The sequence below is a fragment of the Calonectris borealis genome, chromosome 1 (genome assembly GCF_964195595.1).
Source record: "Calonectris borealis chromosome 1, bCalBor7.hap1.2, whole genome shotgun sequence".
NCBI classification, from domain to species: domain Eukaryota; kingdom Metazoa; phylum Chordata; class Aves; order Procellariiformes; family Procellariidae; genus Calonectris; species Calonectris borealis.
In genome coordinates, this window is record NC_134312.1 from 107482198 (window position 1) to 107498145 (window position 15948).

Genomic DNA, 15948 nt, shown 5'->3' on the forward strand with positions numbered 1-15948 from the left:
GTTGTATTTTCCAATGCTCAAGCCTTTAAATATGTGATATTATTTTGTAATATCTAACCTCTTGAGAAGAATATAATTGCAATGTGAAAATGCTTTTGTTTAAGTTTTTTAAATGACCTAACTTTGTTTTTAAAGGCCAGGACTCCTAAACATCAGTGAACCGGCCACTCAGCCATGGCTAGCAGATACTTGGCCTAACACAGGGAACAATCACAATGACTGCTCCATCAACTGCTGCACCTCTGGCAACGGAAACAGTGATAGCAACCTTACAACGTACAGTCGACCAGGTTAGATATGTTTCTACCTTGCTAATGAATCTTCTTTACAGAGTATATACTTCTAATACCTGAGAGAGTGTACAGGTTTGTTCGGGTTTTTTATTTCCAATGCATTTAGACTTAATATAGTTTCTCCTCCATGTAATGATTATGCTTCCAGTCCCTTTTTGGATCTCTTTTTTCAGTCCCCTTGGATAGTTGTAGCAAGCTGTAGGCTGAAGAAGCCCCTGCAAAGTTCAATGTTGCCAAAAGTCACACTGTACTGATCTGTTTCAGCATCTGAAAAAGAGCAGATAAGGTCATTTTTAGGTTGTTCTGTACATCCTTGTTGCTTGAATGGAGAAGGAGAAATACCAAAATGACGCTGGTGAGATTTTCCTTCTGGTTTGGGTGTGATGGGAAGCAAGAAATAAAACATTGCCACAGTACTTGCAAGGCAACCAGTCTACTTTGGCACGTTCAAAACCTCCCTTGGGGTGCCATTCTGTACAAAATTGGATAGCTGGTTTTCTGTTTAGGGCGTGTGGATTAAAAAGCTAACTTCACACTCTAAAAGCAATTATGAAATGTTAGGTTAAGTGGTAGTTCCCAGGAGCTTGAGCAGGACTCCGAAAAGAGTCTTGCTTGTCAAGAAAACCTTGTGAGTTCCATGGGAACACAGTTGGGGAAATATATCTGGAAGCACTAGTTGTTGCACATTCTGTTTTAAATGGACCTTAGGTTCCTTTGGTTTTAATCCGGTTTGTGTTACTGGTGAGGAATGAAAATGAGTCTTTTCCACTACCAGCACCTCTAGCTGATTTTTGCTGGTAGCATTTCCCAGCATTCCAGAGAGGGAGTATGATTACCCATAGTGAAGTTGCATAAGTGCAAAATAGCATTACCTCCTGTAATTAATGTGAAACCAGTCATAATGTGATGGTGGTAATTCATCTCCTGCAATATGCTGTCTAACAGTGATCAGTGCCAGGTGCTTCAGAGGAAGGTGAGAGATTTTAACATTAGAGACTTGTATCTTACCCTGCCCGAGGATATCACGTCCACAAATACCTGTGTAAAAGATTTCTGATACAGAGATACTTTATTGTGGCAAGTACAGACATACCAAGTTCTAGTAACTGAAACTTGACAAATTCAGAAAAGGAAGAGAATGCACATTTTTGAGGGTTGTAAACTATTATAACATCTTGTCATGAGGTGCATATTAAGCTGGGTTGTGTTGCAAAGTGATTCCTTCCTTTCAAGTAGAGCTTATAAGCTTGAGGGTCAGACAAGATGCTCGTAGCAGTCTCTTCTGTCCTGGAAAATCTGGCAAATATTCTTAATTATGTCAGCTTGGGCTTGGCTTATGCTCTGAAGCAGCAGAGTTGGGTATCCCCTCTATAGCTGGGAATATGCTAAGTGACTGTGCATTTTTAATTTCTATTAAGTATAGTACTGTCTTTCAAAAAAACTATAAAAACTCTAACAGAATGAATCTTCTGTTATATAGGTAAACCAGATTTGTTTAAGTACTTTGTATGAGGAAATCTAATGCGTCTATGTAAAAAAATGTACCTACTGCATACTGTATTGATTATATTGCCCTACACACAAATCAGCTGAAAACGGAAGGACGTAAAAATATATGTTATAAGTGACTCTGCAAGGATATTTCAGCAAAGCATGAGGTATTAGGCATGAAGAATATGCTGGATATATAATTGCCCAATATAATACAATAGACTTGGAAAGGAGGAAAGACTAGTATGGTTTCAGTAGGTGAGAGAAAAAGCAGAAATGAAAACATGTAAAAAGTAGAAAGCAAGAAGTTGAAGACTGAAGCAATAAATAAGAAAAAAAATATCAAACAGTAAAACCTTCAAAAAACAGAAGCTGGGGGGCATGAAATGTGCAATGATAAGTTGTATGTGGCATGTTCTGATACTGTTCCTTAATCACTGAAAATGTGGATCAGTGGTTTTCTTCCTCAAGTAGTATTTTATTTCTCTTTTTCAGGAAATATTTCTCAAAAAAAGATGTATGTTTAGGGAATATTTTTGAAATTCAACATCCTCTGTATTTAGTAGTTATTTCATTTAGTATAATGGTCAAATCCTGAATTCTGTACTTAGTTTTAGTTGGCACCCTCTCCAGTAAATTAATTGTGGCCACAGGTAATGGACTTCAGGTTTTGAATCAAACTCATTAGCATAAATACTCCATCTTTTAAAAGCAGGAAACTATATTCCTGGTGATTGTTATGTAATTATTGATGCATTAATCAGCTGGCAAATGAGAATTTTTGCTTAATGATCATTGAATGCTGGTTTCACTAAGCCTTGTAACTGCCGACCCACAGACTGTGTTACTCCATTCAGTATTCTTCCAGTGGATTGGATACAGAGAGGAAAAAAAGTGTGTGGAGCTGCTGTCACGCAGAGGCAAGAGAACGCAGAAAGGCAGGCGCACTGGTCCACACGGCAGTGGCCAGAGCATCAGTACATGTCTAATTTACTCTATGCAATAAGTGATGATCTCATGATGCAATAACTATTAGAAGAATGAATTCATGTTGTCTGTATGATACATATTTAGCATACAGGACAATGGTATTACTATGGTATTACTTATTTTGCAATATGCAAAGCAACTAAAAATTAGCAAAAATTCCAGATTGCTTTCCTGTCTTTGTGTTTCAAAGCAAAATATAAGATTGTACAAGGAAACGATGATCAAATAAAGACTTTCTACTGAGTACTGAGTTACCTTTCACATTGTACTGTTTCTCTTTAATTCTGTTACGTGTAATCATTTTTCAGTCTGTTTTATAAAAATCTGTTGTATCTCTGTTTCTTATGACAAGTACGAGAAAGTCTAAATGCTGTTGAGATGACATGAGAAGACTGTCATGTTTAGTTATTCCCGCTATTAAGTTTTGGCTGATTTTTCCTTTCAATGCAAATTATTTTAATCACAATTACTGATTGGATATCTGTACTGCTTTGGGAATAATGTCTAAAAATGTAAATGCTTATACAGCCACTGTAGAAAAAGCCCAGCAAGGTAAGTCATTGTAGATACAATTCAGAAGGTCTGAATTTACAGTGAATCAAAACAGTGGACACTACTTTTGAAGCAGTAGCTTATAAGGTAAATAATATTCTGAAATTATTTAGTTAATTAATTACAGTATCTCTGCTTCATGGACACAAGCCATGTAGTTATGCACTAAAAAATTTTTAAAGGGAATTTCATTGAAAGTATAGTGTAAGCGAACAGAATGACCTTTTCTTTTTTCTTTCCTCTGCGGTTAGCCGATTGTATAGCAAATTACAACAATCAGCTGGACAACAAGCAAACAAACCTGATGTTGCCTGAGTCAACTGTATATGGTGACGTGGACCTCAGCAACAAAATCAATGAGATGAAAACCTTCAATAGTCCAAATCTAAAGGACGGAAGATTTGTCAGCCAGCCTGGGCAGCCCACTCCTTATGCCACCACTCAACTCATCCAGTCAAATATCAGCAATAATGTTAACAATGGCAGCGGGGATACGAATGAGAAACACTGGAAACCCTCTGTTCAGCAAAAGCAAGAGGTTGCACCCATACAGTACAACATTATGGAGCAAAACAAATTAAACAAAGGTGAAGAGTTTTTAGCTTGTTTCTCCTCTTTAGGCATCAGAGGAGTTTTGACCTTCTGGTGCTGGGAGTCTAAAGCTTTCAGGTTCAGCAGTTACAGACTTCTGTGGTGCTTTTAGACTTGTCCCTCTTTAGATTTAGAAATCCACAGTTAGCAGTGTCAGAAAGTTAATTAGCACCACAATAACCTTCAGATACTGAATTTATTATAACAAATAACAAGCTGTATCTTTAGAAAAGAGTTAAATACAATTCCTATGGATTTGAGATTAATTTAAATTTAATAGTAGTTCAGGGATTGGTTAGGACAGAGGCCAGATATTTTATTCATAAGCCAGATGCATGGTAGTCGCATTACACTCTACCTTAAATTTTAAATAGGTCAACCCAGTCTTCCCAGTCGTGGATGGAGACTAATTAAATCTACATGTTCATGTAAACGAATGAAATTTTGCATATCAAACTCTCTAAAATTGTATTGTGTTGTACACTGGGGACACAAATGGAGTGATCCAATTCATTTTAGACTTGTTCCTAGCAAGCCTTCGATTCACATACTGAGAGGCAATGCTATCGCACACAGTTGTGGAAACTAAATTCCTTTGTTACCCTGACTGAAGTCTGTGGATCCAGAAGCTAAAAATAAATTGATTTCAGTGTTAACGGGAAACATCAGAATGTACTTTGTGGCCTTGAGGGCATGTTTCTTTAATGTAATATGTGGGAGTTGGAAGAAACAGGTATGTGATTTCTTGCTAGTCCTCCAGGCTACCATGCAACCTCTTTTAATAACCTGATTTGCAAAACAGTATCCCTAGGAACTGGATGCATTCTAACTTGGAAGATTTTGCATGGATTGTTGTAACTCAAGTGATCGCATAGTGATAAGTTATCCCGTAAAAAGATACGTTTCATTACAGGAATGTTGATTTCTCTATCGGACATCTACTCACAGAGGAGTTCAAAGGGCAGTATAAAATGTGACACCTTCCCTTGACATAAACATGTCAAAAGAAAATTCAATTTTTGTGGCTCCTTACTAGAGGGTGAAAGGTGTATTCTTTTGTAATTATGTTTTCTTTCATGAACTGTGTATTACATATCTGTTTTGGAATTAAAACATGTTTGGTTTTTATGCCCTGGAAGATACTGCATTTTTCAAACTGTGTATATTACAGCTGCATATTCTCTAGCATATTGTAGTGTGGAAAGGCCCCCTTAAAGCATTGTCTGCTGACAGTCATATATACATATTTCAGAGTGTTGATATACTGTTTATCCTCTGTGTAAACATATGCAGTATGTAGGGCTTCAGCGTGGTCTCTGGAATGCAACTAGGCTGAGAAACTATTACAGAATACACTCTGGTGTGGAATTTATCATTTTGCTCTTTTTCCCATGCTTATATTATCACAAACATTTCTGCAGCAGATGGGGACGGGATTCTTAGTTTTGTTTATGTTTGTTTTGATTTGCTATTTTATGAGTCAATATTCTGATCTTGGTTTTCTCATTTCCTAAGTCAAAACCATCTTGCTGACGATTATACCTATAGCTTTTGTGATGGGAAATAACCATTTTGATGAGTTACATGCTGTGCTTCATTGTCACTACTTTATGTCCAGTGGTTCTGTTTATGATGCAGTTTTATTTGCTGTATGAAGAGCTCCTTTCTGTTCTCTGTAAATTATAATTCCTTTTTGGCATGAAAGTACTGTTTTGTCAGATGAGTATTTTACTTCTGATAAAGTTTTATAGATCTGGTTGCCAAATCTAGATTTAGAAGTAACATGTATATCAAGTGCTTTGGAACTGGAGAAGGAAGTTACAGTAATAGCCATTAGCAAAAAAAGACCCTGCCTGTAGCTAGAACCTGCATGACCCAATGTAAATAGAAGTCTTCTTGGAGCCAACAGGCGTTAAACAAAAACCTCTTCTGTTGTAAACCAAATTTGGTGAAGCTGTATTGTTGCTCCAGCAGATCATTCGGCCCTTGTAATGCAGGGCTGACTCCTATGTGGTTTTGTCACCTTTGAAATACAAGAAGTAGCTACCACAGTCCATCGGCTGCCCTGCATCCGTGAATTAAGCAGAGACTATGGAAAATTAATCAAGGTGACAGTCTGTTCGTATGCAAAATGCTCACACAGGTCATATATATATACATTGAGGCTTAATCCTTGTAGAGGCATTGGGTCAACCTGTGCATAGGATTTCATTTTCCTTCATTTTTGCTGTGGAGCTATTAAGTTCCCATGATTTTCCTTAAACTTACGATTAGAGACAAGATAAAAATAAAGCATGATCATAGGATGATTTTCCTTTCAAAAAATGAATTTATTTCTTCCTCACTATTTTCAGGAGTTCTTACTTTGTGTTATAAAGCAGGTATATAAAAGTAGATGTATTTCTAAAGGGTAGCATTAACTATACTATTAAACCTGCAGATTACCGGGTAAATGACAACATTGCTCCAACTATTCCATACAACCAGTCATACGACCAGAATACAGGTGGATCCTACAACAGCTCGGACAGAGGCAGTAGTACATCTGGTGAGTATCTACAGTGTTTTCCAAAGCTTAGGTTTTTTGGTGGTTGGATGCTCTAGCCATAGTTAGTACTAGTTACTGGACCTACAGAAGGGATGATGGGGAGGGACTCACTGACAGTAGTACAGCACAGGGATGTTAAACAGCATAAAAACTGGCCCAATAGGTGCCTATATTTCTGTGCATCCTCGTGATTCCTTAGGGCCATCTAAACGTCAATTAAGTAATTGATTGTCCAAAATTGTGAAAGTCATGAAATCGAGTAGAAGTTGGATTTCCTAACGTTAATGCCCTACTGGTTAATATTATGGCCTCCAGATGGGCAAGTCATAGAAATTCCTTTTCAGCTGTCACAAAAAAGAGGATTTTAATTTATGTATTATCTTCCTGGTACTTTACTGACTACTTTTCCATCTCTTAGGTCTACTCACTCAAGACAACCTTATTCATGGATACCAGAACATATGAGTGATACCTAACAGAACTGCTTTAAGAATTTTTTCATTTTTAAAATTAACCCCAGGCATTTTATTGAGTAAAAAATCATGCATGCATACATAAGATTTTTATAGATTTCAGTGGCTATATGTCAAAACTGTTCTTGTACCTCATTCAAATGTAGACAGTAGATAATTCAAGTTAAATTTTGTTTCTCATCAGCATCTTCTATGAAAAATATATCAAAGTCCTTTGTAAAAATCTTGAAACAAGACAGCTTTTTGTGCTGGAGAATGCTGACGAGGGCACTGAAATTTCACTCTGTGCTTTGGAACCACAAAATATGGTTTAATTAAAAAGTTATTGCTTCTCGTCATGGTATAACCTGTTCACTTGGAGCTTTGATTTCTGGTAGAGGTGTGTGAATGTTCATAGCTAAACAAGAAACGACGCATAGGCTTGGTTTGGGGCTTTACTGTAAGTCTGATACTTAGCCTATGTTTATTTACATTAAAACATATTATAGGGTGAGTTATGGTCACAATCATCAGCGCCCTGGACTTTACTAATCAAGACGAGGACTTTTCATCTTTTGGTCTGGTGTTGCCTTTGATAGTCCAGTTGCCTTAATCCTAACCTGCGCTCCACCTTGACTGATTGTGACTGAGGCATAGCAGAGGCATAAACATGTAGATGAGCCTTCTGTGCCTTTGAGTGACCTGAATTCTCAGTGGCTGGGGTGAGAAAAGCATGGCTCCCAATTCTCCCAGCTGCTCAAGGGTGGTGTTCTGCGAGCCAGCCTTTTGCCTGTTCCCAGGTCTACAACATCAGGATGTGGTGCTGAGCCTGTGCTCAATGACGTTAAGACCTGAAATTCAGCGTGAAACATCGCAGGGGTATGAACCCTTGCAAATTAAAAATGAGAAAGTGGTATCCTCCATGCTGACGCCTATTATGGCTATTCATAACACCAACAATTTATAGTCTTATACCAAGGACTCCAGCAGGAATGAAGCAAGGTGACCAGAGTAATAAATTAATTGTGCTGAACCTAGTATACATCATGGTGCTTGGGGTAGAGAATGCAGATGATGGTCGCCTTGGGATAGTTGGGGTCTTGCTTGACATACTGAGATACCAGAAAAATAATTTTACATAGCTAAAACATATTTGTATCTGAAGCTAATGTGGGACAATAGTAAGCAGCACTACTGAATATAAGAATGGAAAATCTGAGACAGCAGAAAAACAAGCTTCCTAAATCTCACTGCAACATATTTAATCATGTATATAAGGCTTAACTATGGTAATATAAAACTATGCCTCAGTTGAAGAGAAAATGTGAAGGATTCTAAAACATACTCAAAAATACGGTGACTTTATCTACAGTTAAAGAAGTAACAGTAACAAAGAAGGATAAAAATGTATACCTGTCATGGTTTAACCCCAGCCGGCAACTACGCACCACCAAGCCGCTCACTCACTCCCCCCCGGTGGGATGGGAGAGAGAATCAGAAGAGTAAAAGTGAGAAAACTCGTGGGTTGAGATAAAGACAGTTTAATAGGTAAAGCAAAAGCCGTGCGTGCAGGCAAAGCAAAACAAGGAATTCATTCACTGCTTCCCATGGGCAGGCAGGGGTTCAACCATCTCCAGGAAAGCAGGGCTTTCATCATGCGCCATCACTCCGAACGTCCCCCCCTTCCTTCTTCTTCTCCCAGCTTTGTATGCTGAGCATGACGCCATATGGTATGGGATATCCCTTTGGTCAGTTGGGGTCAGCTGTCCCGGCTGTGTCCCCTCCCAACTTTTTGTGCACCCCCAGCCTCCTCGCTGGTGGGGTGGTGCGAGAAGCAGAAAAGGCCTTGACTCTGTGTAAGCACTGCTCAGCGATAAGGAAAACATCCCTGTGTTATCAACACTGTTTCCAGCACAAATCCAAAACACAGCCCCATCCTAGCTACTGTGAAGAAAATTAACTCTATCCCAGCCAAAACCAGCACAATACCAAGGAACAATGGTAGAGTCAGTTCTGATCATAGCCATGTCCAAAGTTAAAATTCAAGACCACCTGAATAATTGGTCTTATTCAAAGTTATTGGAACTGTTAAAGCTGCATTGTTCTATTATGAGCTATAATTTCCCAGTAATAGTAGTTGAAAACATTTGTGCCATACTTCATTGATCTTCTTTCTTCTTTTTTTCTGTTATTTTAGTTCTTCCAGCAATTATTTTCAACTGCACCTGCCATTTAGTCTAAAACTAGTCATTTCATTGTGCCTAAAACATTTCAGTGGACAAGTACAAATTACATGTATTCAGTGACTTAATGCAACAGTGGAACTTTAATAGATTATATCTGTATTATATTGTATTTTAGGTTCCAGCAATTAAATAGTATAAAGGCATGTTAGAAAATATGTCTACAGCTCATTTGTTTTAGATGATAATCTATAATGTAATTAATAAAACTAGGAAGCTCACTCTTAATGACATTGCTTGTAAAATTCATTTATGGTTTTATCGCATTTTGACTATTTATTAACAATTCAAGTTTTGAATCCCATGTGCTTTTTTCCATGCTATGTAAAGTTTCTGATTAAATTCAACCACTTAAAATGTAGAGTAATTCTACAAAGAAGCTACAATTACAATTGGTGTAAAAAGGAGGAATGCCAATTTATTCCAACTCAGCAGGAGAGTAAATTCCCAGAGAATTCAAGAGGATCTGGGAAAGACTACAGTTATTTTTTTTTCAAAGCTAGTGGTGAGGAGATACTTAAAAGCATTACAAATATGTACTTCTTTTTATTCACAGGGAGTCAAGGGCACAAGAAGGGTGCTCGGACCCCAAAGGCTCCCAAGCAAGCTGGCATGAACTGGGCAGATCTTCTTCCACCCCCTCCAGCACATCCACCTCCCCATAGCAATAGTGAAGATTACAGTCTTTCAGTGGATGAAAGGTAAGAAAGATGAATACATCATCCATTTCTCACTTTAATCACTAGTTAATTGAACTGTAATTTGGCCTACAAGCTGGCAGTGAGACCTTCCTTCGGTACCATTCTGGTGCTCCTCATCTAGCTGTAGTGTGGCTATTTAGGGATCACTTACTGCCAGTGGTGTATATCCACTCAGTACATCCTTACTAAGCTGTTTTCAAGAGCACATATAACAATGATTTTTTTCTGGGCTATTTATACGTGTATCAGATATGCTAATTACACAGTAAAAATTTAAGTCCTTATTTTCTTAAAAAATTAATTTTAGCTATGACCAAGAAATTCCTTGTCCTGTCCCACCTGCAAGGATGTATCTGCAGCAGGATGAGCTAGAGGAAGAGGAAGAAGATGAGCGAGGTCCTACTCCACCTGTCCGAGGAGCAGCTTCCTCTCCAGCCGCTGTCTCCTATAGCCATCAGTCAACTGCCACTCTCACCCCCTCTCCCCAGGAAGAACTCCAGCCCATGTTGCAGGACTGTCAGGAGGATCTGGGACACATACAGCACCAACCTGACCGGAGGTGTGTCAATGCAAATGTAGCGAGAGAGATGTGACAAAAATCATCCTGGCCCCACTGAAAATTCCTGTTGAATTCAGTGAGGCCAAGATTTTCCCCATGATATTTATTCTGTTAGTATTTAACTGCTAATCCAGGACGCTAGAACTATTTGTAACCTAAGAAATACGCAATTATGTTGCTTTATTATTATACCATGGAAAGAAATGCAGTATATCACTTTCTGGTATGTACGATGCTGACATAAGTTAAATTCACAGTCATCAGGATATTAAAGTGGTATCGTTAACACAGCTTACCATATAATTACAGTTCCATTGTTTCCAATAGATTTACTGCATTATTACCATAAAATAGCATGCATTATTTCACAGTAACTGTGCAATTAACTTGTCACCAATATGTATGAATATATATAAATATATAATTTATATAACCTATAGATTCTTCTCCTCTCATAAATCCTAATACAGGAAATTACTGCTTGCAAAATTTTCTTAACATTTCCACCTACCCTTATTTAAAGGAATGACCAACATTAATAAAGATGGATATTTGTTACAGGGAAATTTTGTTTCTTCTCTGAGTTGCTTTTAGTACAAACTGTTTTGCATACACACTGTCACAGCTTCTCTTCCATAAAACAGTGAATTCTGAATGAGGCTTTTTATGTATGATGCTTACTTGTCTTGCTTTTTGTTAAGAAGGCACAGCTTTTCCATTCCAAGTTGTATTTCTTTTATTAATTTTTTCCTGCAGTGGTTTGCACATACTGTTTGTTACCACAGATATACAAACTTGCCTGCAATATTCTAGTCATACTTTTTATTTTTAGTGAAATGCAGACCTATTATGATGAAATGAATTTGATCTTGCCAAGTAGACTGTAGAACTTCGATCTTATTCATAGAGCTTACCGGACATTTATGGATGTATTTTCCGTAATGTTTTTTGAAAAGTTAGTTCATTTTTATGTTTCCCTTTTTTAAGTAAGCAATAGTTATTAATCTTTTTTTAAAGGGCCTATATCTGCTTTTGGTTTTGCTCCCCACTTCTACTTGGTGTGCCTTGTTTTGTTTTCTTTATTCTTTATGGTAACACTTCTTGTACTGTGTATTTTTTTCTCTTCCTCTATCTTCCCGAGTCTTTAAAATCACTCTTCTTATTAGTGGGTGGCTAATAATATTTCTCTGTAACTTCCATTGGCCCTGGTATGTCGGGGCATAGAAGTGTTCATTTTAATCACTTAAGTTTTCTGGGTTATTTAGAGGTTAAACTAGCTGGACACTAATGGAAAAGGGAAATGCTAAGTGAGCAATGTCTTGTGAGTGACTTTCCAGAACCTCAGGTACCATGTTCTGGAGAGTGCGAGATGCGTACTGACATACGGAACGGAGTATGCATTGGAGCAGATATATGCAAACATGCATAACGAGCCAGCAACTGCCTGGAAAGTAGAAGGTTGGCTCATGGCTAGTCACCATAAATGTCATCAAAAGTAGTGGCAGAAGTATCCGGAAGGATCTAAGCTCCTGAAAAAGTAGAATGTATATTTATTTTGTTCTTCCTACAACGGTTAAGTCTAGCTTTGCTGAAAGTCTTAGAATTCTTAGTGACTAAATTTGTCTTTTTTATCTTACTTTTTCAATCATTGTTTCTTTTCATTTTGTACATCCATCTCATCAGTTAAAAAAGATTCACATAATTCTATTTACTTAATTTGTAAGGCTTGGCTGACTACCTTTTCCATCTAATGGCGTTGATATGACCCCTGTCATTGCTGTTTAGGAGTTGGATGTACTGTGCTCAGCAGCTGTAACCCATTCTGGAAGGGGGGGTTCTGTTTTGAATGTGGTCTGACAATACTTTCCAATTAAGAATACATTCTGAGTGGTGCCTCTCTGTATTGTTTTCAGGAGTTTTGTAAATGGTGGGTTTATAGTGAAAATAATGTCTAAAATACTGTTTGTCATACTTTTTATTAGCTTTACTTGTAGTTCTGCTGAATATTATCTCAATTTCTGATCAAAACCAGGCATCTAGAATACGATTCTGGTGGTGATGGTGTACAGTAATATTTCTCTGTCCTGTCAGCTTGCTAGAAGTATAGCAAACTGAAATAGAAATCTGTGCTCTGGAAGAGTGGACAAGCAGAGAAAAAAATAAAGATTTAGTGAGATAGCAGATGATGTCAATGTTAAAGTGAGAGCTGAGATAGGTGACGATGTCACTGTTAAAGCGAGAACCACTGCATCAGATAAAGTGAACGAAGTATTGTTAATTCTGTATGCCCATGAACCAGCTGCTCTCAATTAGCCTATCCTTAAAGGTTGGCAGGCAAGCTATATTTTCAAGAACCCTAACATATTTTGTAACCAGTTGCCTGTCTCCTAAACCAAAACCTAGAGAATAGAAAGACTGGCAAATATATTACAAGGACAGTTGTCACAAGAGCTTTAAATTAAGGCTGTAAAACTTTATTGGGCAAGATCTCTAGTCAAAGGCAGGTAGAGATTCCCATGCAGCAATGGCTTCTGGGATTTGGGGGAAGAGGAGGGTTATTAAATGATTATTGGGTATATATCCCTAACTGACCTTTTCTTCATTCCATTCAGTACTTAATACAAGCAAGTGGAAAACGGTGGCTAGATGATGTAGTCCAGGGAGGTCCAGCTTGCTCTTGCCACAGAGTATTAGGTTTTTCCTTGCTAAATTTTCCTTTCAAAATTAGTAAATATTCCCATTTATTAAAATAAAAAAATTGCACCCCCCCAAAAGAAAAGATTTAATTTATGAGAGTCGCCATTTGTCACTGAGATAGTAAGAGGGAAAAATTGACAAAGGAAAATTACTTTGGAAATTTTTGCAAAGCAGACTGCAGTAGAAATTCCTGGTAAGCAACAGTACAGCCATTGCTGCAGAAAGTATTTCTTCCTATCAGACAAATGGCAATTAAAGAGCAGGCCTGTGGCCCTGTGAAGAAAAACTGTTGACAGTGTTACTACCTGGGACTTCTGAGTAAAGTATTAACTAAACTGAATGTTGATCTAATGATATCTAATAGTTTGCCTCTTTAAGCTGGAGACACCATTACTGATGATTTAAGCTCAAAATAAATTAACCCATACATCTATATGCATTTTGGTATCCTTAAGACCTAGAACTAACGTTACGGTAGAGAATTCTTTCTTTATATTATCACCTAGACCAATTTAAAAAATAACGAAATAACAGTATCTCTTTTCATAAAATCTTTCTGAATCACTGGGGTGGATAGAGGGAAGATAATGTTTATGGAGCAATCTGTTTGGATAGAGGCATCTGTTGACATTGATAGTTTCAAGCTTCTAGAGCAATATACAGACACTTCTTTTGCTCATACTCTCAAGGGCGCCCAAATAATTTTTTTAAATAGTCACATGAACTGTAATCACCTCTTTGCCTAGCTGTACATGTGCTGCGTTAGGAAAAATGAACAGCTTTATGCAAAATAAGCCAATTTTAATTAAAATCAGTGATAAAGGAACCATATTAAAAAATCATATTTCTTTGGGGGGAGGTTTCAAGCTACATAGCTGTCAGTCAGTTCTGACTTACAGCAAAAATAAAAACTAAAAAAAAAACAACAACCAACTGTGGACGTTTCAGATATAAATTCTGTTGATTTAAAAAGGCAAGTCAAGCTTGTTGGGAAATAAAAGAAATATTTTCATCAGTCTGCTATCTCCTCTATGTTATGTGAAATTCTTCTTACCCTTTTATTTTTATGCAGACGTCAACCTGTGAGTCCTCCACCCCCTCCAAGGCCTATCTCCCCACCACATACCTATGGATATATCTCAGGGCCCTTGGTCTCTGATATGGATACTGACGCACCAGAAGAGGAAGAGGATGAGGCAGATATAGAGGTTGCCAAGATGCAAAACAGAAGGCTCCTTTTGCGTGGCCTTGAGCAGACACCTGCCTCCAGCGTTGGGGATTTGGAGAGCTCTGTAACAGGGTCCATGATCAATGGCTGGGGTTCAGCCTCTGAGGAAGATAACATCTCAAGCGGGCGGTCTAGCGTTAGCTCTTCAGATGGATCATTTTTTACCGATGCAGATTTTGCACAGGCGGTTGCAGCGGCTGCGGAATATGCTGGCCTGAAAGTAGCCAGACGTCAAATGCAGGATGCAGCAGGAGGTAAGTTTGTCCTCTGTTTGATGGGAGGAGAAAAAAAATGGCCATTGTGAAATTTATTCATCCACAACTGCTTCCTGGATTACTCTTGTTCTTACAACATGTAGAAATTCCGGGGGGAGGGACAATTTACACTAGTGGAAGAGTCAGGAAAGGAGTTCTGGTGAAACAGTTCAAATAAATTGCTGCTCTACATTGTAGTAGTTCCTAATGTCTTGGTCTCATTGATTATTGCCAAACCTCAGCCCTGCTGGTGGATTTCCACCCAGAACTGAATGAGAAAAAGGAAAAAAAGGAATACAGAATTGTATCCTTTTCCTAGTGTAAGGCTCCCAGTGTTTTCAGTTGCTCTTCATGAGAGATTTAATCCCTTTGTATTGAATTGTCCAAATAAATAGTAAACCTTTAGAGTCATATTCCCCCTGAATTTGAAAAATAATTGTAATATATTTGTTTTCTATTTCATATTTTGTTGTTATCTTTTGGAGAATGCTGTTCAAGCTCTTACTGCTGTATTATTGAGATGAACTGGGTTTGTGTTGGTTTCATAATTGGACAGCTGTTATTAGTTGCAGTTTAGATTATAGATTATGAATACGCAGCAAGTCCTTATGCATATGTTTCTTAATTCTTTTTTTCCCCTGAATCACCACTGGACATATGAAACGTGATTTTGGACATATTTAGCGTTTTACAACATACTAGTTACTAGTAACACTAGGTATATATAGGTAATCAGTAACCTGATCAGTAACTAGGCCCAGCGGGTAGTTCAGCTAAGAAATAAGAATACCGCAGGGTGGGATGCAGGTTTCAAGTAGATCCATGAATGTTTTGCCAATCAATCCTATTAAACTGCCAAACCTGGAGAAGAGGTATACCCTGTCACAACTGTGTCCACCCTGACTCCACGGATTTGCAACCTTCCTCCCATTTCTGATATCCTCTCCCAGTTAACAGTTCTTTGTTTCATTTCAACACAGCTGTTCATCATGAAGAGTGAGAGGGGAGGTAATTTAGTAATTCTGGATGAAATCCTGGCCGATTGAAGTAGGTGGCAAAACTCCCGTTCGTACCCACGGGGCCAGGATTTTATCCATTTTATACATATATGTTCATATAAATATGTCTGTCTATGTGTGTGTAAATTTATGTATTTAGAAGAGGTCTTTTTACATCCCGTTCCTATTACAAGTAAATAATTTTACAATAGTCAAGTTCATGTTATGCAGTGATTTTTATGTATTTATATTACCCACACCTGCATCCTAAAAATGAGGCACTTCTTATCTGCAAATAAGCTGTGATAAAATGCCAGTCATACATCCCCGATGCATTCCTGGTAATTCACT

The 15948-nt window shown here is 37.8% G+C and overlaps 1 protein-coding gene across 1 annotated transcript in view; it reads left to right on the forward strand.

The window, feature by feature from the left end:
• ROBO1 (roundabout guidance receptor 1) overlaps positions 1-15948 on the forward strand; it is a 540394-nt gene that overhangs the window by 511941 nt on the left and 12505 nt on the right. The window contains exons 22-27 of the mRNA XM_075170312.1: positions 136-290; positions 3578-3913; positions 6358-6465; positions 9717-9861; positions 10169-10420; positions 14190-14599. Of these exons, the coding sequence (XP_075026413.1) occupies positions 136-290; positions 3578-3913; positions 6358-6465; positions 9717-9861; positions 10169-10420; positions 14190-14599 (1406 nt within the window). The remainder of the gene's footprint in view (positions 1-135; positions 291-3577; positions 3914-6357; positions 6466-9716; positions 9862-10168; positions 10421-14189; positions 14600-15948) is intronic.